Genomic DNA, 21,743 nt, shown 5'->3' on the forward strand with positions numbered 1-21,743 from the left:
GAGGCAACTGGTTCATAGAGGCAGTTTCCCCCATGCTGTTCTTGTGATAGTGAGTTCTCACAAGATCTGATGGTTTTATAAGGGGCTCTTCCACTTTGCTCGGCACTTCTCCTTCACGCCACTTTGTGAAGAAGGTGCCTTGCTTCCCCTTCACCTTCCACCTGTAAGTTTCCTGAGGCCTCCACAGCGATGCTGAACTGTGAGTCAATTAAATCTCTTTCCTTTATAAATTACCCAGTCTTGGGTAGTTCTTTAAAGCAGTATGAAAACAGGCTAATACAGTCACCCTACGAGTGTATTGTTTATAATATTTACTCGACCAAAGTTCTTGAATCTTCCAGGTCATTTTCTCATTTGTAAACAATGAAAATGTTATATTTTATTTAATTCTTAGATCTTTTTTTCTCTGTAGGATTAATTAGTAGCTTCCATGGGAAAAACAAGTTAATTCATATTTGGTGATAAAATATATTTTTGTATTTTTCCTGCATTTACAGGGTGGGGAATGCTTTTAATGTTTTCAGTTAAGCACAGTGCTGCTTTTTTGGAGGGCTGAGATAAGTGTATTCATGAAATAAGGAAGAAAACAACCAGGGAATGTAAGTCATTGTAACATAGGTATAAGAAATCAGGAAATTAGGAAAGTGGAGTAACTTTCCTGATTATTGATTTCTTACAGAAGTTAAAAAAAAAAAAAAGTGACCTCAAAAGGCGGTGGTGAATTTAGGGCCACCACTAGCCCATGTAGTACCTTGTGCAAATTTTTTAAAGGTGCCCACTCCTTCAGACAGAGGCAGGCCCATGCCAAGGGGCACATTTGACAAACAGAATATGGATAGATCTCAGCCAACCGTCACCCCCTTAGTCAGGTGCCTTTTATGCAGTAAACAGCCTGTATAATGGCTATCTATGCCAGAATCTTTTTCCTTTGGTGTAGACCAGGGGTCATCATAGTCCACAAGCTAAATCCAGACCACACTTGATTTTGTTAAATAAAGTTTTATTGGAACACATTCATGCTCATTCATTTATTTATTATCTATGACTGTTTTTCACAAAAAAAGACAAAATTTACTTGTTGTGATAAAGAATGTATTGTCTAGAAAGACTAAAATATTTATTGCCTGGCCCTCTGCAGAAAAAGTTTGCTGACCCCTAATGCAGACAATAAGGTACCACTTTCAAATATGCTTTGAGACTGAATTTAAAACATCTAATCAGTAAGACTTAAAAACTATGACAAATAATAAGTCCAAAAAATATTTAGACGAAGAAGGGATTAGGATTGTAGAAAACAATAAATATTGAACTTGAGCCTTGATAAATTCAAGGCTCAGGAAAAGGAGTTGATGGCATTGGATAGAACTTTTAGAGTTGTTCAAGTCTACTATTTTCTGGTTGACCTTCTAATTGTTTCTATTACTGAAGGTAAAGCATTGAATTTCCAACTATTATTATTGGATTGTCCATTATCTCTCCCTTAAATTCTGTTTTTCCTTCATATGTTTTAAGGCTGTGTTGTTAGGTGCATATATGTTTTTACTTGTTACATTTTCTTGATGAAATGACCCTTTCACAATTAAAAAACAATCCCATTTGTCTCTATTTTTGCCTTAATATGTTTCCCAACCTTTTACTTTCAATCTATTTTTACCTTAAAAATCTGAAGTGTGCCTTTTTAGGCTGGGTGTGGTGCCTCATGCCTGTAATACCAGCACTTTGGGAGGCAGGAAGATTGCTTGAGCCCAGGAGTTTGATACCAGGCTGGGCAACATGGCAAGACCCATCTCTACAAAAACTTTAAAAATTAACTGAGTGTGGTGGCACGTGCCTGTAGTTCCAGCTACTTGGCAGGTGACCAAGGTGGAGGATTGCTTGAACCGAAAAGGTTGAGGCTGCAGTGAACCATGTTTGTGCCACTGCATTCCAGCCTGGGTGACAGTGAGACCTTCTCGCTAAATAAAATAAAATATAGTGTGCTTCTTTGGAACAGCATATAGCTGAAGCATAGTGTTTATCCATTCTGTCACTCTGTGCTTTTTATATGGAGTGTTTGATTCATTTACATTTAATTACCAATAAGTTAGCATTTATGTCTGCTGTTTTCCATATGTCTTACGTATTTTTGTTATTTTATTCCTCCATTACTGCCTTCTTTTGGGTTAAAGATTTTAGTATATAATTTTAGTTCCCTTGTCATTTCTTTTACTATATTTTGTTTTAGTTATTTTCTTAGTGATTGCCCTGGAGATTGCAATTAATATCTTATAACAAACTACTTTGGATTAATACCAACTTAATTATAATAGTATACAAAAACTTTGTTCCTATACAACTTCATTTCCTCCTCTCTCCTTCAGGTTGTTTCTGCCATACAAATTTCATCTTTATACATTTTATGCCAACTAAATAGTTACAAAGACTATATTGATATTAGCTTTTATATTAACCCATGTAGTTACCTTTACGAGTGCTCTTATTTCTTCATGTAGATTCAGGTTACTGTCTAGTGTCCTTTCGTTTTAACCTAAAGAGCTCCCTCTAGCATTTCTTACAGAGTAGGTCCGCTAGTGATTACTTCTCTTAGTTTTTATCTGGGAATGACTTAATTTCTCCTTCATTCTTGAAAAACAGTTTTGCTGGATTTAGAATTTTTGGTTTATAGTCTTTCTCTTTCAATCTTTCAAATATGTCATCCCACTGCCATTTGGCCTCCAAGGTTTATATGGAAAAACAATGGACTGTTAATCTTTCTGAGGCTTTCTTGTATATGATTATTTGTTTCTCTCTTTCAGGATTCTCTCTTTGACTATGGCTTTTTTTTTTTTTTTTTTAATTTGCTATGATATGTCTAGGAATAGATCTGAGTTTATCCTGAATGGAATTTGTTGAGTTTCCTGTGTAAATTAATATTTTTTTCATCATATTTGGGGATGAAATCTGATTAAAATAGTCATTATTTACTCAAATATTCTTTCTGACCCTTTCTGTCTTTCCTCTCCTCCTCAGATTCCCATTAGGCATGTGCTGATACATTTGATGTTGTCCCATAGGCTCTGTTATTTTACCTCATTCTTTTTTCTTTCTGTTCCTCAGACTGGATAATCTCAATTGATCTATTTTGAAGTTCGTTGATATTTTTTTTTTCCCAAGACAGTATCTCACTCTGTCACCCAGGCTAGAGTGCAGTGGTGCAATCTCGGCTCACTGCAGCCTCCACCTCCCAGGCTCCAGCAATTCTCCTGCCTCAGCCTCTTGAGTAGCTGGGATTACACACGTGCACCACCACACCTGGCTAATTTTTGTATTTTTAGTAGAGATGGGTTTCACTATGTTGGCCAGGCTGGTTCTTTCTTCTGTCAACTCAGATATGTTGGGAACCTCCAGGAAATTTATTATTTCAGTTATTGTAGATTTCAACGCTAGAATTTCTATTTGGTTATTTATTTCTTTTTGCTAAAATTCTTTATTTGGTGAGACACCATTTTGATACTTTCAGTTCTTTAGAAATGGTTTTCTATAATTCTTTGATCATATTCTTTGATCGTATTTAACATAACTGATTTAAAGTCTTTGTCTCTTAAATGCAGCATTGAGGTTTCCTCAGGAATGGTTTCTATTGACTACTTTTCCCCTTGTGTATGGGCCAGACTTTCTTTTTTCTTTGTATGTCTTACTAGTGTTTTTTGTTTGTTTGTTTTTTGAGACAGAGTCTCGCTCTGTTGCCCAGGCTGGAGTGCAGTGGCAAGATCTCGGCTCACTGCAACCTCCACCTCCTGGGCTCAAGTGATTCTCCTGCCCCAGCCTCCCGAGTAGCTGGGATTACAGGCACCTGCCACTATGTCAAGCTAATTTTTTGTATTTTTAGTAGAGACGGGGTTTCACCATGTTGGCCAGGTTGGTCTTGAACTCCTGACTTCGTGATTCGCCCACCTCAGCCTCCCAAAGTTCTGGGATTACAGGCGTAAGCCACTGCACCCAGCCATGTCTTACTAGTTTTTGTTGAAAACTGGTTATCTTAAATAATATTATATGGCAGCCATGGAAATCAGGTTCTCCTCCCTTCCATGCATTTGTTGTTGTTGCTGTTTGTTGTTACAATTGTTGCTGTTATTCTTGTTTGGTAGCTTTTCTGAACTAATTATGTAAAGTCTGTTTTCTTTGTTGTGTGTGGCCACTAAAGTCTGTACTCTGTTAGCTTAGTAGTCACCTACTGACTGGACAGACATTTTCTTACATGTCTGGAACCAGTAAGACTCCCAGTATTTCCCAAGAGGCTCTGTGTATGTACTGGGGTATGCCTTCAACATTCAACCAGGCAGTTTACAACTCTACCTTAGCTCTCACTGACTGCTTGTTCAGAGACTCAAGGTTACCAGAGGTGAGAGCTTAGGGCCTTCTCAAGTCGTTCTTGGACATATAAACAGCCCTGGACAGGCACAGAGCCTTACACATCATGCACACAGTTCTCTAGATTCCCAGGAATAGTTGAAAGTGTTTTAAAGCCCCCATTGGACATCTCATTCCCCAGTTCTCCTTTTAAGCTTTTTGGTTAGCCTATTGTTTGCCCCAGCTGTCATGCAACACTTCGCACAGCCATGATGTTCAACAATTGCCTCTGATTGCTTTTGCCAATCTCAGAGAAAAGGTTGTTCACACTGATTGGGCTCTGAGCCAGGTTAAATAAAGATAGCCTTGTGAGTAGTATCAACCACTGGATAAATCAAATAATGACAATTCTCTGGGTATGAGAATTTTAAGGTGCTCCAAATCCATTCTACCTCCTCCAGTGACTGCCAGGCTACTGATTTTCACCAAAATTTTGGGCTGTTGGTTTTCAAACCTACTACAGAACTGGGTAGGAGAGGGGATACAAGGCAACTTAGATGCTGCAAAACTCACTGTTCTGAGATTTAGCTGTTTTCCTTGAAAAGGTCGGGCGCAGTAGCTCACACCTATAATCCCAGCACTTTGCAAGGCCAAGGCAGGCAAATCACAAGGTCAGGAGTTTGAGACCAGCCTGGCCAACACGGTGAAACCCCATCCCTACTAAAAATACAAAAAATTAGCTGTGTGTGGTATTGGGCACCTGTAATCCCAGCTACTTGGGAGGCTGAGGCAGGAGAATTGCTTGAACCCGGGAGGCAAAGGTTGCAGTGAGTCAAGATTGCGCCACTGTACTCCAGCCTGGGCGACAGTGCGAGACTCTAAAAAAAAAAAAAGAAAAGAAAAGAAAAGAAAAGACACTCCCTAGATTTGCTGCAAACGTTTGGTTAATTTTGAGTTCTGAAAAAAATTGATTCTGACTATTTTTGCTGGCATTCTCATTGCTTTTAAGGAAGAGAGGATTTTCAGAGATCTTTGCCAATTTGCTGACATCCAATTGAACTTTAGTTTAGCCTTGGGTGGGCTTAAAGACTTTGTTAAAACCTTCCCTCTTTGACTATCATCTTTGTTGTTCCTTAGAAATATCTCTTTGTCTCTGTCTGTTTATGGTTTGAAATTCCCAAAAAGTATTTCAAGAAATGGCTGCTCCCCATCAGGGCTCTCTTCAGCTCCAGGATAGTCTGATGAAACCAGACTCCCCCAACCCTGTGGTCAGTTTCCTGGCTGCTGCTCAAGGGCTGCCAGCCTGAAGGGGAACTGGAGCTCCACACTCTGCAATGGTGCCTCTCCTTCAGCACCCTCTCTGGTAGCTTACTGGAAATGAACATGGACTCACAGAGATTCCAGGGCCCTAAGGGGGCCGGAGTGAATGTAGAATCCTTTCATTTGTTCATCTATTCATGTAACACCCATTCTTGAAGGTCTGCTCTGTGCCCTGAATACTGTCATTGCCAACAGCAAACACTTGCATGTTGTTTTATATCCTTGATTTCCAATTTCCTCTGCTGCTGGCATGACAGGGATGACATGATAGTGACCACTTGGATTGCCCTGTGCCCTCCTGGAGAAATTCTGAAACCCAGACACCAAACCTGACCCCGAAGGCACCAAAGAGAAATGCTAAACTTGTAAACAACCTTGGGAGGTACATAGCCACCCATGAGCATTTTATCCACCATTTGCTGGGCATGTGATCTTGAGCCAGACAAGTCACCTCTCTGACCTCTGATTCCTCCCTTAAAAAAATGGGCTAATTAGGTGAATGGCAAGGCCTGGCCCAGAGTAACAGCCTTACATAACAGAAATTGGTCTCTTCACCTGTCCTTTATTCTTTCCTCCCCTCCCTCACAGTTCTCTGAATCCTTGCTTCAGAAGGCTCACTTGACAGCCTCTGACCTACGCCCTGCCCCAAGGACCATGGGACTCCTCTTCTCTGGCTGGAGAAGGCTCACAGGCTCTACTGAGGCAGCTATGGATGGCCTAGCCCTGAGAGGGAAGGTTCTGGAGACCAAAGCTGGAGCAGCTGAGGCTTGAAAGTCATGGAGAAAATCTACTAATAAGGATGGACATTAAAAGCTAGCAGATAATAGGCTGGCAAAGCATCCACTCCAGGTGGCACCCTGGCTTTTGTGTGTCCTGTGTAGTCATAACCCCAGATCTTAGGTCCTGTGAAAAGAAAGCCTGGGTTGCAGCCTCAAAGGACACCCAGACATCCAGCAAGCCTATGGGGGCTGGACTCTAAAACCCATAAGGTCAGGGCCAGACATGCTAGGGCACTTTGAGCAGGAGGCCTTCAGAGCGTCTGCAATTGTGCTTCTTAGGCAAACTTAGAACAGGTCTCTTAACACCTCTACCTCTCCCCTCTCAGGACTTGAAAATTGTAGAAAAAGTACTGGTTTCCAATGTGGGCTGCAAAGAGTACTAATGGGTGGGATGACCTTGGCAAATTATTTAACCTCACTGAGTCCCAGGACCCAGGTCTTTAAACATAGAAGTCTACTCTCTGCTTCACGGTATTTTTATCAAAGTCAATGAGATGGGGTGGGGTGGGGGTGGACTGTGCACATGGCACAGAGCTTGGCACAAGGCAGGTGCACAGGAAATGTGACCAGCTTCTTCTGCAGTCAGTAAACCCTGCCACCCTCTGACCACCTCAGATTTCCCAGAAGAGGGATGATTCCTCCAGCCAACCTTTACTGAGCACTCTCAGAGCTAGAGCTATATAGTCATGCCCATGCGTAATGAAATAGAGAGGATGCAGGGGCATCCAGGACCTTCTCCACACTGAGAAAAGAAGATGGTAGGACACCTACCCTCTACCTAAAGCCTCAGTAACTATTCCAGGAATCCTGCCTTGATTCTCCAAGAAAGATGCCCAGCTCCTGTCATCTGCCAAGATCACAGGACCACAGGAGGCATGCTTTTCTCTTGCAGCTTGGCCATTTACTACCTGAACTCAGTTTCCAAAAGCCTTTCCCGAGCTAATGCCCAGCTGAGGAAGAAAATCCAAGCGGTGAGTCTGTTGGAAGTTTCCTCCTGGAGGGTAAAAAGAAATCACGTTTTTGGTTTTTGCTAATTTGCTGTGTGAGCCCAGCTGTGTTATCTAAATGGCTTTTTTCTAAACCAAATACCAAAATATCTGTATCATAGCAAGTAGCCTTGTGAGATTCAACAGCATGCATTTATATTATTGAGGCTATTTGGTGATTTGTGACAATAATGACTTAAATGTCGACGGGCTGCTATAGAACAGGAGAAATTCAGTGAGTTCAACCAACGCCCATACAGAAAAAGCCAGTACCCACAGTAATACCTACAGATTCAAGTGAATATTTAAATACTAAAAGAAATGTTGTCAAAATGACGTATTTCTTGTGCCCTTTAGCCTAAAAGATCTCCTGAGTCTCCTTCACACGTGGGAAGCCTGTCTCAACATCCCAGCTGATACCCTACTTCTGACTGCTCTCTCCTGACACACACACATACTCCCTAAAATTCAGACCCTAACCCTCCCTAAGCCCTGTCCTTGCTTTCTCTGCCTCTTCCGGAATGAATCTCATCTGTCTTGCTACTGGTCCCCCCATCCACACCTTCTTCTGGATTTTTTTTTGTTTGTTTTTGTTTTTTAGATGGAGTCTCGCTCTGTCACCAGGCTGGAGTGCAGTGGCATGATCTCAGCTCACTGCAACCTCCACCTCCCAGGTTCAAGTGATTCTCCTGCCTTGGCCTCCCAAATAGCTGGGACTACAGGCATGTACCACCACACCCAGCTAATTTTTGTATTTTTAGTAGAGATGGGGTTTCAACATGTCGGCCAGGATGGTCTCCATATCTTGACCTCGTGATCCAGCCGCCTCAGCCTCCCAAAGTGCTGGGATTACAGGCATGAGCCACCGTGCCAAGCCCCTTCTTCTGTTAATCTCGCTGGGCTCCTGCCCAGGTACAAAAAACCACTGAAATAGAGGATTGGAAGGGTTGCTGTCCTCTGGCCACATGTTCCTTCAATAGCTGTGCGAATCTGAGAGCCTCAGGCTGCCCTCTCCAGTCAGTTGTGAGGACCAGTAACAGGCAGTTTAAGGTAGTTACCAAGAACTGAAAACAGGCCAGGCATGGTGGCTCACACCTGTAATCCCAGCACTTTCTGAGGCCGAGGCCGGTGGATCACCTGAAGTCAGGAGTTGAAGACCAGCCGGGCCAACATGGTGAACCTGTTTCTACTAAAAATGCAAAAATTAGCCAGGTATGGTGGCACACACCTGTAATCCCAGTTACTTGAGAGGCTGAGGGCCGAAGAATCGCTTGAACCCAGAAGGCAAAGGTTGCAGTGACCCAAGTTCATGCTGCTGCACTCCAGCCTGGGCAACAGAGCGAGACTCTGTCTCAAAAAAAAAAAAAAAAAAAAAAAAAATCACTCTCAGCACCTCTGAGCCTCAAATACCCATTTCCTGGGCCAGGACCAACAGTTCATTATTTTGTGCAGCTCCGTGAAGTTGAGAAGAGCCACAAATCTGTGAAAGGCAAAGCCACAGCCAGAGATTCAGGGGACACACCTAAAAGCAGCTCCAAAAATGCCACCCAGCTCCAACTCACCAAGGAAGGTAAGCTCTTTGTCATGATGATTACGTTTTACAAGGTCACATGGAAAGGTGTAAAGAGCCTATGAAACAGTGTGAAATCAGACTGTTCTGGGATTGAAATCAGAATCCTAACAATTATTAGCTGATGAAGTTGGGCAGGTGAATATAGGGGTCAATCATAGCACCTGCCTCATGGGATGGTGAAGATGAGATGAAATCATGCATGTAAAGTGCCTACCAGAATTCCTGGCACAGAGAATGAGCCAGTGAATACCAGCTGGCAGTAGTGCCGTCATACACCCCTTAATAACATTTGGATCAACCATGGAACACATATACAGCAGCCCCATAAGATAAGATTATAATGGAGCTGAAAAATTCCTATTGCCAAGTGACGTAACTGTCAACATTGTAACAAAACACATTACTCATGTCTTTGTTTTTTTTTTTTTTTTGAGGCGGAGTCTCGCTCTGTGGCCCAGGCTGGAGTGCAGTGGCCAGATCTCAGCTCACTGCAAGCTCCGCCTCCCGGGTTTACGCCATTCTCCTACCTCAGCCTCCCCAGTAGCTGGGACTACAGGCACCCGCCACCTCGCCCGGCTAGTTTTTTGTATTTTTTAGTAGAGACAGGGTTTCACTGGGTTAGCCAGGATGGTCTCGATCTCCTGACCTCGTGATCCGCCCATCTCGGCCTCCCAAAGTGCTGGGATTACAAGCTTGAGCCACCACGCCCGGCCTCATGTCTTTGTTGTGAGCTGATGTAAACAAGCCTACTGAACTGCCAGTTACATAAAAGTCTAGGCCAGGCCTGGTGGCTCAAGCCTGTAATTCCAGCACTTTGGGAGGCTGAGGTGGGCGGATTACGAGGTCAGGAGATCAAGACCACCCTGGCTGAAACAGTGAAACCCCATCTCTACTAAAAATACAAAAAATTAGCCGGGCGTGGTGGCGGGCGCCTGTAGTCCCAGCTGCTAGGGAGGCTGAGGCAGAAGAATGGCGTGAACCTGGGAGGCAGAGCTTGCAGTGAGCTAAGATTGCGCCACTGCACTCCAGCCTGGGCGACAGAGCAAGACTGCGTCTCAAAAAAAAAAAAAAAAAAAAAAGTCTAGCACATACAATTATATACGGTACAGAATACTTGATAATGATAATTGTGTTACTGGCTTATGTGTTTACTATACTATACTTTAGAGTAGATTCCTTCTACTTATATAAAAAAGTTAACTATAAAACAGCCTCATGCAGGTCCTTCAGGAGGCATTCCAGAAGAAGGCATTGTTATCATAGGAGATGACAGCTCCATGTGTGTTATTGCCCTTGAAGACCTTCCAGTGGGACAAGATATGGAGGTGGAAGACAGTGATATTGATGATTTCAACCCTTTGTAGACCTAGGCTAATGTGTGTGTTGTATATTAGTTTTTAACAAGAAAAATTTAAAACATAAAAAGAAAAAAGATTCTTAGTTTAAAAACAGAAAAAGCTTATCAAATAAGGATATAAAGAAAAATATATTTTTGTACAGGTGGTCACTGTATTTGTGTTTTAAGCCAACTGTTATTATAAAAGAGACAAAATGTTTTTTAAAATTTAAAAGTTTATAAAATAGAAAAGTTACAATAAGCTAAGGTTTATTATTGAAGAAAGAAAACTTTTTTTTTTATTTTGAGATGGAGTCTCGCTCTGTCACCCAGGCTGGAATGCAGTGGTGTGATCTCGGCTCACAGCCGCCTCCACCTCCAGGGCTCAAGTGATTCTCCTGCCTCAGCCTCCTGAGTAGCTGGGATTACAGGTGCCCACCACCATGCCTGGCTAATATTTTGTATTTTTAGTAGAGACAGGGTTTCACCATGTCAGCCAGGCTGGTCTTGAACTTCTGACCTCATGATCCACCCGCCTCAGGCTTCCCAAAGTGCTGGGATTACAGGCCTGAGCCACCGTGCCTGGTCTAGAAAAAATGTTTGTAAATTGAGTGTAACCTAAGTGTACAGTGTTTATAAAGTCTGCAGCAGTGACAGTGGTGTCCTAAGCTTTCACATTCACTCATCACTCACTCACTGACTCACCTGGAGCAACTTCCAGTCCTGCAAGCTCCATTCATGGTCAGTGCCCTAGACAGGTTTACCATGTGTCATATTTCACATACTCTACCCTTTCTATGTTTACATACACATATATTTACCATTATGTTCCAACTGCCTAAAGTATTCGGTACAGTAGGTGTTGTGCAGGTTTACAGTCTAGGAGCAATAGGCTAAACCATATAGCCTATGTGTATAACAGGCCATGCCATCTAGGTTTGGGTAAGTACATTCTATGATGGTCACACAACAAAATCACCTAATGATGCATTTCTCAGAATGTATCTGCATCTTTAAGCAATGTGTGCTATAGTTTATATTCTCTGAAAAGAGAAGCACTGGAATATCTAGAATAATAGAGTGAGAAAAGTCCACATAAAAAGTTCCCAAGAAAGTATCTTGGGGCTATTGTTTCTCGGCCTTTTGGCTAAGGTCAAGTGAAAATATCCTGGGGCTTCAAAGTGGAGTGATCATAGACCATCTCAAATTAGGAGTGAGGAGAGTTCAAGTTGAAACAGACCATCTCTGAGGTGATCCCATTTTCCAAAGATCATCTCTGTTTTAAAATTAAACAGTATCTGCATGCAGACACTTGTAGTCCCAGCTACTCGGGAGGCTGAGGCAGGAGAAAGGCCATGAACCCGGGAGGTGGAGCTTGCAGTGAGCTGAGATCCGGCCACTGCACTCCAGCCTGGGCGACAGAGCAAGACTCTGTCTCAAAAAAAAAAAAAAAAAAAAAAAGAAGTGAATGAGATGCATAAGGAATGACTGACAGTTTAGGAATCTGAACTTTATTTTTTGAAACAGAGTCTCACTCTGTTGCCCAGGCTGGAGTGCAGTGGCACAATCTCTGATCACTGCAATCTCTGCCTCCCAGGTTCAAGCGATTCTCCTGCTCAGCCTTCTGAGTGGTTGGGATTACAGGCACCTGCCACCATGCCTGGTTAATTTTTGTATTTTTAGCAGAGATGGGATTTCACCATGTTGACCAGGCTAATCTCAAACTCCTGACCTCAAATATTAGCCTCAAGTGATCCACCACAAATGGCCTCCCAAAGTGCTAGGATTACAGGCATGAGCCACTGCACTCGGCCTGACCTTTTTTTTTATACAAGCATTCCAATTTCTTAGTAACTGGCATTTTATTTATTTATTATTACTAAGTATTAGCTATATTAAAATGATACTAGCTGCTGCAACAAAGAGACCAAAATGGCTAGTGGCTCAGACACCATAAAAGTTCACTTCTCACTCAACACAAAGTTCAAACTGGGTGTTTTCACCTGACAGCCACAAGTGCTGATATGGGGACCCTGGCTTCTTCCATCTTGTGGCTCTGCCTGCATCAAGCTAGTGCAAGGGGAAGAGCTTAGGGGACACACCTGGATGTGGTCCCATCAAAGCCTGGAACTCCAGCATAGGCCACACTCATCCACAAGGGAACCAGAGCCCATTTCTGTGTCCCAGAACAAGAGGGACTGGGTTTAGTAGAGAGCAGTCATTGTCCCTAACTTGGAGATAGAGGAGGGGAAGGAAACAAGTTAATGAAGGATTGGAAAGTAGATTTGATTCCAAACAATTCCCACAGCCCCTTCCCTTCCATCATCACATTTGACCCTGGCAGTCACCCTGCAAAGCTGCTGTTATTCTTGTCTCAATTTTATACTCTAGAAAACCCAGGATCAGAGAGTCTAGCCTAAGGCCAGGGTTCAAAATCAAGTTCTCTAGCCAGCAGACCATACTCCTCCAACAGATGTGTTTATGCAAAAGCCAGGCCAAGGTGACCCCGAGACAGCTGAGCACAATCTGACAGCTCTCACATCACCAAATGGACTAAAACCTACACACACCGCAGGGCGGCTCCAGAGAGCTCCAATTCAACCTGTACAAAATCTCCCACTTCCTCTTTCTTGTCTTGGTTCATTTTCCAGAGACCACGCCTCCCTCTGCCAGCCAAAGCCAGGCCATGGACAAGAAGGCTCAGGGTCCTGGAACCTCCAATTCTGCCAGCCGGACCGCGCTGCCTGCCTCTGGACACCTTCCTATATCTCGGCCCCCTGGAGTCAAACCAGATTCTGGCCATGCCCCATCTCAGACTCATCTGTGGAGGTCAGCCTCTGGGAAGAGTGCTCAGAGACCTCCGCACTGATGGCTGGGACTCCAGGGAGCCTCCATCCTGGGGCTGATCCTCAAGTTCCCCAGTTTCCCATATACCAAACTGAGGTTCTCTCCCCTCTTTCCTCTCAGATACATGCTCTCTCTCCTCTCTTGGAATGTGTGAACTTTGATTCCTTCAGGCCCTTGTCAGCTACCAAAGGAGGAAGACAGTGGCTTCACCTGTCTTTTAGGGAAGCTGGAGGCATCTCTGCACTAACTGCCCTCACCAATATCTTGATTCAGACAGCTCTGAACCCCACACTCGCAGTAGTTGACATCGCCTCCAGATTTTGGGAGTTGGGGAAGGGCCATGACCACCCTCGTAGACTTTTTCCATGGGACACAGTTTAGGACACGGGTTTCTGCCAGCTTCCCTAGCTGGGAGGGAGATGTGGAAGGGCCTACATTTCTCAATCCAGAGGAAATGAGCTGGTTTAAATGGAAGGTCCAGGCCAGGCACAGTGGCTCACACCTGTAGCCCCAGCACTTTGAGAGGCCGAGGTGGGTGGATCGCTTGCGCCCAGGAGTTCAAGACCAGCCTGGGCAACGTGGCAAAACCCCATCTCTACAAAAAAATTAGCCAGGCATGGTGGTACGCACCTGTCATCCCAGTTGCTCAGGAAGCTGAGGCAGAAGGATCACTTGAGCCCAGGAGGCAGAGGTTGCAGTTAGCTAAGATCATGTCACTACACTCCAGTCTGGGCAACAGTGTGAGACCCTGTCTTAACAACAACAACAACAAGAAGTCTGGCCAGGAGTGGTGGCTCACACCTGTAATCCAAACACTTTAAGAGGCTGAAGTGGGAGGCCAGGGGTTTAAGACGAGCCTGAGCACCATAGCAAGACCCTTGTCTCTACAAATAAATAAATAAATAAATGAAAGTGAATGAAAATAAAGGTAAATGGACCAAAGACCAGTCATGGTGAGTGGGACTGGTGGGAAGACTGGTGATACCCCAGTACCCAGCCCAAGCGAAGCTCACACCATGGAGCACAAAACCTGGAGTGCAGCCTCCTAACTGTGAATCACAGGAGCAAGTGAGCTGCCCAGTGCCTCTTATCTTGGAAGGAAACCTGCCTTACCCAGGGCAGACAAATCTCTTTTATGCACCAAATTCTAAAAGGAATTTGATAACCTGATTATTGTACAAGGGACCTCGAAGATGGTTTCTTTGAAGAGTTTTGCAAAAGATACAATGCAGAGCATCATCTCTGGGGATTCTATGTTCACTTAGTGTCATACCCTGGTTCTATGCAGAATATTTCTTAGGGGGAAGAAGCCGGGGGCCAGACCATTAAGAAGGCCTTGATGGCAAGGGCAGAGCCTTGATAGGGTGGGAGTCGCGGTACAGGACTCTGCAAGAGCCCAGTTATCTTGCGGACAGCTCCTTCCTTTCCTCCACTCCATGCTCCCAGACCCAGGTGAGCAGTGTGGCCTCAGGATCAAGGGACCCTCTCACCCATGTCTCTGAGTGTTCTAAAGGGAGTCTGCCACCTTAACCTCATCAGCTGTTACAGCCACCACCCAACCAGGTCCCCAGGGGTTCTCAGGAGAATCCTCCAGACCCAGAAAGTCAGGTAAAGCCCTGGTAGAGAGACGAAGATTTTTACAGCAATTCCATAAGCTGTATAATTAAAATAATTTCTAACTTCCCTCCCAAATCCTTTTCCTTCTCAATCCAGCACCAAAACTTCACATATACGAACTGCAATGGAATAATAGGGACATGTGACCAGGAGAAACAGGATAAATTATTTCACACCAATCTATCTCCTGGCAAGGCTAACGAAGATGTTGCAATGCCTGATTTCCATGGAACCCAGGTCCAACTCCTAAATCCAAAACTGCCTGTGTGTCATATGCCTTCCCCCAAGCTAACCTACCTGAGGCCTCAATACAGGGATCCTGGCACTGTAACCCAACCAATCAGGACCAGAAGGCCCCAAGATGGCCACCACACCAACACCTGGCCTTCTGCATCAGAATGCCAGGCCCTGAGGAAGGGAACACTCTGCCTGCCTGAGCCATTGGTCCCCTAGTGATTACTGTCAGGCCTCCACTGGTTACTAATACACATAAATACCCACCACAAACACAAACAAACCATCCTGATCTGAGGAAGTGTAATTTTATGTGACGGAATGTATGTGTTATCTAACGCTGCATAACAAATTATTCCCAAAACATAACAGCCTAAAACAATAAACAGTTATGTATTATTGTACGTGGTTTCTGTTCTGTGGGTTATAAATTTGGGAGTGGCTTAACTAGGCAGATGTGGTTCTGGATATTTCAGTCAAATTCTCAGCTAGGGCTACAATTATTGGAAGGTCTAACTGGGACTGAAAGATCTGCTCTCAACATGGCTCACACAAGACTATTGGTAGGAGGCTTTTGTTCCTTGCTGGCTATTGACAGGTGACCATGGTTACTCTCCATGTGGGCCTCTCCATAGAGCTGCTTGGGTGTCCTCACAACATGGCTGCTGGTTTCCCCCAGAGCAAGTGATCGGAGAGGGAGAGCAAGGAGGAAGCCCAATGCCTCTTATGACCTAGTCTCGGAAGTCACACCATCAATTCCACCACTTTTACTCATTAGAACTGAGTCACTAAGTCTAGCTCACACTGGAAGGGAAGGGAATTAGGCTTCACTTCTTGAAGGGAGGGTTATCAAAGAATTCGTGGACATACTTTAACAGAAAAGTTTCTAATTCAAATAATTACAAGACCTCTATCAAGAAAACTCTGGCCAGGCGTAGTGGTTCATGCTTGTAATCCCAGCACTTTGGGAGGCCGAGGTGGGTGGATCACTTGAGGTCAGAAGTTTGAGACCAGCTTGGCCAACATGGTGAAACCCCGTCTCTACCAAAAATTCAAAAATCAGCTGGGTGTGGTGGTACGCGCCTATAGTCCCAGCTACTTGGGAAGCTAAGGCAGGAGAATCACTTGAACCCGGGAGGCAGAGGTTGCAGTGAGCTGAGATCATGCCACTGCACTCCAGCCTGGCAACACAGCGAGACTCCATCTCAAAAAAAAAAAAAAAAAAAAGAAAAAAGACTTTCAGAATTACAAAATTACACCCATTTTTGTCTTCTTTTTTACTTTTTTTTAATCCTTCAGTGGAAATTTTAATTAAAAGTGGCATTAGGCCAGGCCCAGTGGCTCACGCCTGTAATCCCAACACTTTGGGACGCTGCGGAGGGCAGATACCTGAGGTAAGGAGTTCAAGACCAGCCTGACCAACATGGAGAAACCCTGTCTCTACTAAAAATACAAAATTAACTGTGCATGGTGGCTCATGCCTGTAATCCCAGCTACTCGGGAGGCTGAGGCAGGAGAATCACTTGCATCCGGGAGGCAGAGGTTGCAGTGAGCCAAGATCGTGCCATTGCACTCCAGCCTAGGCAACAAGAGCAAAACCCCATCTCAAAAAAAAAAAAAAAAAAGTGGCATTAGGTTGATAGTGCCTCCAAAATGGGAAGAAAAACGCAAATAAACAAAAATAGCACAACAAATATAAAGCACGTAAGATGAAAGAAATAAACCAAACTATATCAGGAATCAAAATAAATGCAAATGGACTAAACTTCTAGATAGAAGGCAAAGACTATCTGATGGAGATTTTAAAATCCTATATGCTGTTTTCAAGAGATGCCTTTAAAACTAAGGATAGGGGACAGGCATGGTGGCTCATGCCTGTAACCCCAGCATTTTGGAGGCTGAGGCAGGTGGATCGCTTGAACCCAGGAGTTCGAGACCAGCCTGGGCAACACGGTGATACCCCATTTCTACAAAAAATACAAAAATTAGCCAGTGCATGCCTGTAGTCCCAACTACTCAGAAGGCTGCGACGGGAAGGATCGCTTGAGCCCAGGAGGCAGAGGTTGCAGTGAGCCAAGACAACACCACTGCACTACAGCCTGGGTGACAGAGTGAGGGACCTTGTCTCAAAACCAAAAATAAACAAAACTAAGATAGGAACTGTATCCTTTTTGATTCCTAGGGAATAAAAACTGAAGTATAATTTTCTTTTTTTTTTTTTTTTTTTTTTTTGAGACGGAGTCTCGCTCTGTCGCCCAGGCTGGAGTGCAGTGGCCGGATCTCAGCTCACTGCAAGCTCCGCCTCCCGGGTTCACGCCATTCTCCCGCCTCAGCCTCCCGAGTAGCTGGGACTACAGGCGTCCGCCACATTGCCCGGCTAGTTTTTTGTATTTTTTAGTAGAGACGGGGTTTCATCGTGTTAGCCAGGATGGTCTCGATCTCCTGACCTCGTGATCCACCCGTCTCGGCCTCCCAAAGTGCTGGGATTACAGGCTTGAGCCACCGCGCCCGGCCTGAAGTATAATTTTCAATGGCAAAATCACCAGGTGTGATTTTTGTACCATCAAATCTTCTAAGCAAGTTTGTTTTTAGAGTGTGAGGATTGCTATTAAAGACAACTGTCTGCAGTGTTGTGCCAGATAACTTTATCTTTCAATGTAGTAGTAGTTTGAAAAACACGTAGAAAGGCCCAAGGTCATAGTTGGGGTAGATGAGGTATATAGAAGATACAGAAAACTCTTATCACTGAACTGTGTCTGTCATATAAAACCAAACTCCAAATCTGTCTGTGAAGATTCAACAAGTTGATGGAGGTAAGACTGTAACGTACCAAGCATTATGCTAAGTACTCAATAAATAACAGCTATCATCACAGGCATGGATAAGATCTAACATCCTCGGGCTCGGGGGATAAACACAACAGCACCCTGTGCCCTATAATCCTAATCAACGGCCAGGCTGCAGAAGCTGCCACGTCATCATTGCCAAAAAATACAAGGAATGCTGGGCTAAACCACCTTCCCAAGGTGCCTTCCATTCTTCTGTGTCTTTATAAAGAAATGTTGCGTATACATGTAACTCACTGCCAAAGAATGTTGCAGGGTTTCTTTCCACTTTTGAGAAAAGAGCCCAGGAATTGCTAGAAAGCCTTTTAAATTGTATATGAGCATTTTCTCACTCTCAAAATAAGTATAAAGTGCCACCCTCTTGTGGTAGTTTCATGCAATTTCCTTTCCCGAAGCTCTCCCAAGGCACTGAATTAATTAATTAATTTGTTTATTTATTTATTTATTTTTGAGATGGAATCTCGCTGTCACCTAGGTTGGAGTACAATGGAGTGATCTTGGCTCACTGCAGCCTCCAACTCCCAGGTTCAAGCGATTCTCCTGCCTCAGCCTCCCAAGTAGCTGGGATTACAGGCACCCACCACCACGCCTGGCTAATTTTTGTATTTTTAGTAGAGATGGGGTGTCACCATGTTGGCTAGGCTGGTCTTGAACTCCTGACCTCAAGTGATCCACCCACCTCGGCCTCCCAAAGTGCTGGGATTACAGGCGTGAGCCACCGTGCATGGCCTGGTGCTGAAATTTAAATAGCACATTCCACTTCCATAGGTCCCCATCAGTGTCGCCAGAGTAAAAACCCTGGGCTAATGTACACCAACATGACATAGTTAGCCATAGGCTGATCTAAATGAAAAAGGTCAGATGATATACTGTATGGTTCTTCCCAATGGGCGAATAGTCTTATGGACAGAGAAAAAGAAATAGGCCCCATGTGCCACCTGGCTTTAAGGTAGAACCTGGAGCACATCTGGGAAACTCATGGGAGCAGGGCTCCCATTCAGCCCTGCTGTCCCCGCAGTACATTTGCTCAGTGAGAGCCCTGTGGGCAATTTGTCCTGCACATCCCCTCCAAATTAATCTCCAAACACTGCTTAATGGAAAAACAAGAGTCTTATCAGACCCAAACCACTCATCCTGACTTTCATTCAAGGTTTCTTACATTCTAGATCCTTCAGTCTTTTGTCCAACTACTGACCAGGTTGCATTTTACACCTCTAGCAGGTTCTTCTCTTGTTTCTGGCTTTTACTTCCACTATCTTTCCATCCTCCATCCTCCTCTAAATGACCTACACACTCTTCTATGAATACCTAAATCCCTTCTTGCTATGAAGTCTACCTCAGGAACACTGGGCCAAATTGTCTTCTGGTCAGCTTGCATACAACTGCATCTTAGCACCTGATTATATTCAGTCTCCCAGGATTGCAAAGTCTCTGAAGTTAGAGGTCACAGGTTAGTACAGGTTGAGTATCCCTTATCCAAAATGCTTGGAACCAGAAGTGTTTTGGATTTTGAATTCTTTTTTCAGATTTTAGAATATTTGCATAATACTTACCAGTTTGAGCATCCCTAATTCAAAAATCCAAAATCTAGAACATATAAGGAACTCAAACAACTCTTTAAGGAAAAAACATAATAATCCAATTAAAAAATAGGCAAAAGATCTGAATAAACATTTCTCAAAATAAGATATACAGGCCGGGCATGGTGGCTCATGCCTGTAATCCTATCACTTTAGGAGGCCAAGGCAGGCAGATCACCTGAGGTCAGGAGTTTGAGACCAGGCTGGCCAACATGGTGAACCCCATCTCTACTAAAAATACAAAAATCAGCCAGGAGGGGTGGCTCACAGCTGTAATCCCAGCACTTTGAGAGGCTGAGGCGGGCAGATCACGAGGTCAGGAGTTTGAGACTAGCCTGGCCAACACAGTGAAACCCTGTCTCTACTAAAAATACAAAAATTAGCTGGTGTGGTGCCGGTGCCTGTAATCCCAGCTACTCAGGAGGCTGAACCCGGGAGGTGGAGGCTGCAGTGAGCCAAGATGGCGCCACTGCACTCCAGCCTGGGTGACAGACCAAGACTCTGTCTGAGAAAAAAAAAAAAAAAAAATACAAAAATTAGCTGGGCCTGATGGCACACGCCTGTAGTCCCAGTTACTCGGGAGGCTGAGGCAGGAGAATCACTTGAACCCGGGAGGCGGGAGTTCAGTGAGCCAAGATGGCACCACTGCACTCCAGCCTGGGCGACAGAGGGAGACTCCATTTAAAAAAAAAAAAAGAAAAAGACATACAAATGGCACAGGTATATGAAAAGGTGTTCAACATCACTGATCATCAGAGAAATGCAAATCAAAACGACAATGAGATATCAGCCTACCCCAGCTAAAACGGCTTTTATCCAAAAGACAGGCACTAACAAACGCTGGCAAGGATGTGGAGAAAAGGGAACGCTCACATACTGCTGACAAGAATGTAATTAGTACAAACAGTGTGGAGAACAGTTTGGAGGTTCCTCAAAAACTAAAAATAGGACCACCATATGATCCAAGAATCCCGCTACTGGGTATTTACCCAAAAGAAAGGAAATCAGCATATCGAAAAGATATCTGCACTCCCATGTTTATTGCAGCTCTGTTCACAATAACCAAGATTTGGAAGCAACCTAAGTGTCCATCAACAGAATCAATCAATAAAGAAAATGTGGTATGTATACAAAATGGAGTACTATTCAGCCATAAAAAATAAGATCCTGGCCGGGTGCAGTGGCTCATGCCTGTAATCCCAATACTTTGAGAAGCCGAGGCAGGAGGATGACCTGAGGTCAGGAGTTCGAGACCAGCCTGGCCAACACAGTAAAACCCCGTCTCTACTAATAATACAAAAATTAGCTGGGCGTGGTGGCACACACCTGTAATCCCAACTACTCCGGAGGCTGAGGCAGGAGAATCACATGAACCCAGGAGGTGGAGGTTGCAGTGAGCTGAGATCACACCATTGTACTCCAGCCTGGGTGACAAGAGTGAAACATCATCTCAAAAATTAAAAAAAAAAATCCTGTTGGCCAGGCGTGGTGGCTCACACCTGTAATCCCAGCACATGAAGAGGCTGAGGCGGGGGGATCACGAGGTCAGGAGTTCGAGACCAGCCTGGCCAATATGGTGAAATCCTGTCTCTACTGAAAAGACAAAAATTAGCCAGGTGTGGTGGTGCCCACCTGTAGTCCCAGCTACCCAGGAGGTTGAGGCAGAAGAATCACTTGAACTCGGGAGGTGGAGGCTGCAGTGAGCTAAGATCGCGCCACTGCACTCCAGCCTGGGCAACAGAGTGAGACTCCATCTCAAAAAATAAAAATAAAGAAATAAGATCCTGTCGTTTGCAAAGACAAGGATGGAACTGGAGGTCATTAAGTGAAATAAGCCAGGCACAGAAAGACAAATTTCACATGTTCTTACTTATTTATGGGAGCTAAAATTAAAACAATTGAACTGATGGAGATAGAGAGTGGAATGATGGTTATCAGAGGCTAGGAAGGGTACTGCAGTGGGGAAAGTGGGGATACTCAATAGGTCCAAAAATATAGTTAGATGAATAAGATCTAGAGAGCACAATAGGGTGACTACAGTCAACAATAATTTAATTGTACAATTTAAAATAACAGAGTATAATTGAATTGTCTGTAACACAAAGGATAGATGCTTGAGGTGACAGATACCTCATTTACCCTGATATGATTATTACAAATTGCAAGCTGGTATCAAAATATCTCATGTACTCCATAAATATATACACGTACTATGTACCCACAAAAATTAAAAATAAGAAATTTTTAAAACATAAACCAGGAACGGTGGCTCACATCTGTAATCCCACTTTGGGAG

General features: G+C 44.0%; 1 protein-coding gene and 1 long non-coding RNA gene across 2 annotated transcripts in view; one reads left to right on the forward strand and one right to left on the reverse strand.

Moving 5' to 3' along the window:
• Positions 1-13,192, forward strand: part of TMC2 (transmembrane channel like 2) — a 97,848-nt gene extending 84,656 nt beyond the window's left edge. Inside the window, exons 18-20 of the mRNA XM_073008974.1 lie at positions 7,321-7,399; positions 8,867-8,984; positions 12,975-13,192. Coding sequence (XP_072865075.1) covers positions 7,321-7,399; positions 8,867-8,984; positions 12,975-13,192 — 415 coding nt within the window. The remainder of the gene's footprint in view (positions 1-7,320; positions 7,400-8,866; positions 8,985-12,974) is intronic.
• The window catches only part of LOC119622615 (uncharacterized), a 31,760-nt gene that overhangs the window by 2,346 nt on the left and 7,671 nt on the right, over positions 1-21,743 (reverse strand). The gene's annotated exons all lie outside the window — the stretch shown is intronic.

Source organism: Chlorocebus sabaeus, chromosome 2 (assembly GCF_047675955.1).
Source record: "Chlorocebus sabaeus isolate Y175 chromosome 2, mChlSab1.0.hap1, whole genome shotgun sequence".
Taxonomy (NCBI): domain Eukaryota; kingdom Metazoa; phylum Chordata; class Mammalia; order Primates; family Cercopithecidae; genus Chlorocebus; species Chlorocebus sabaeus.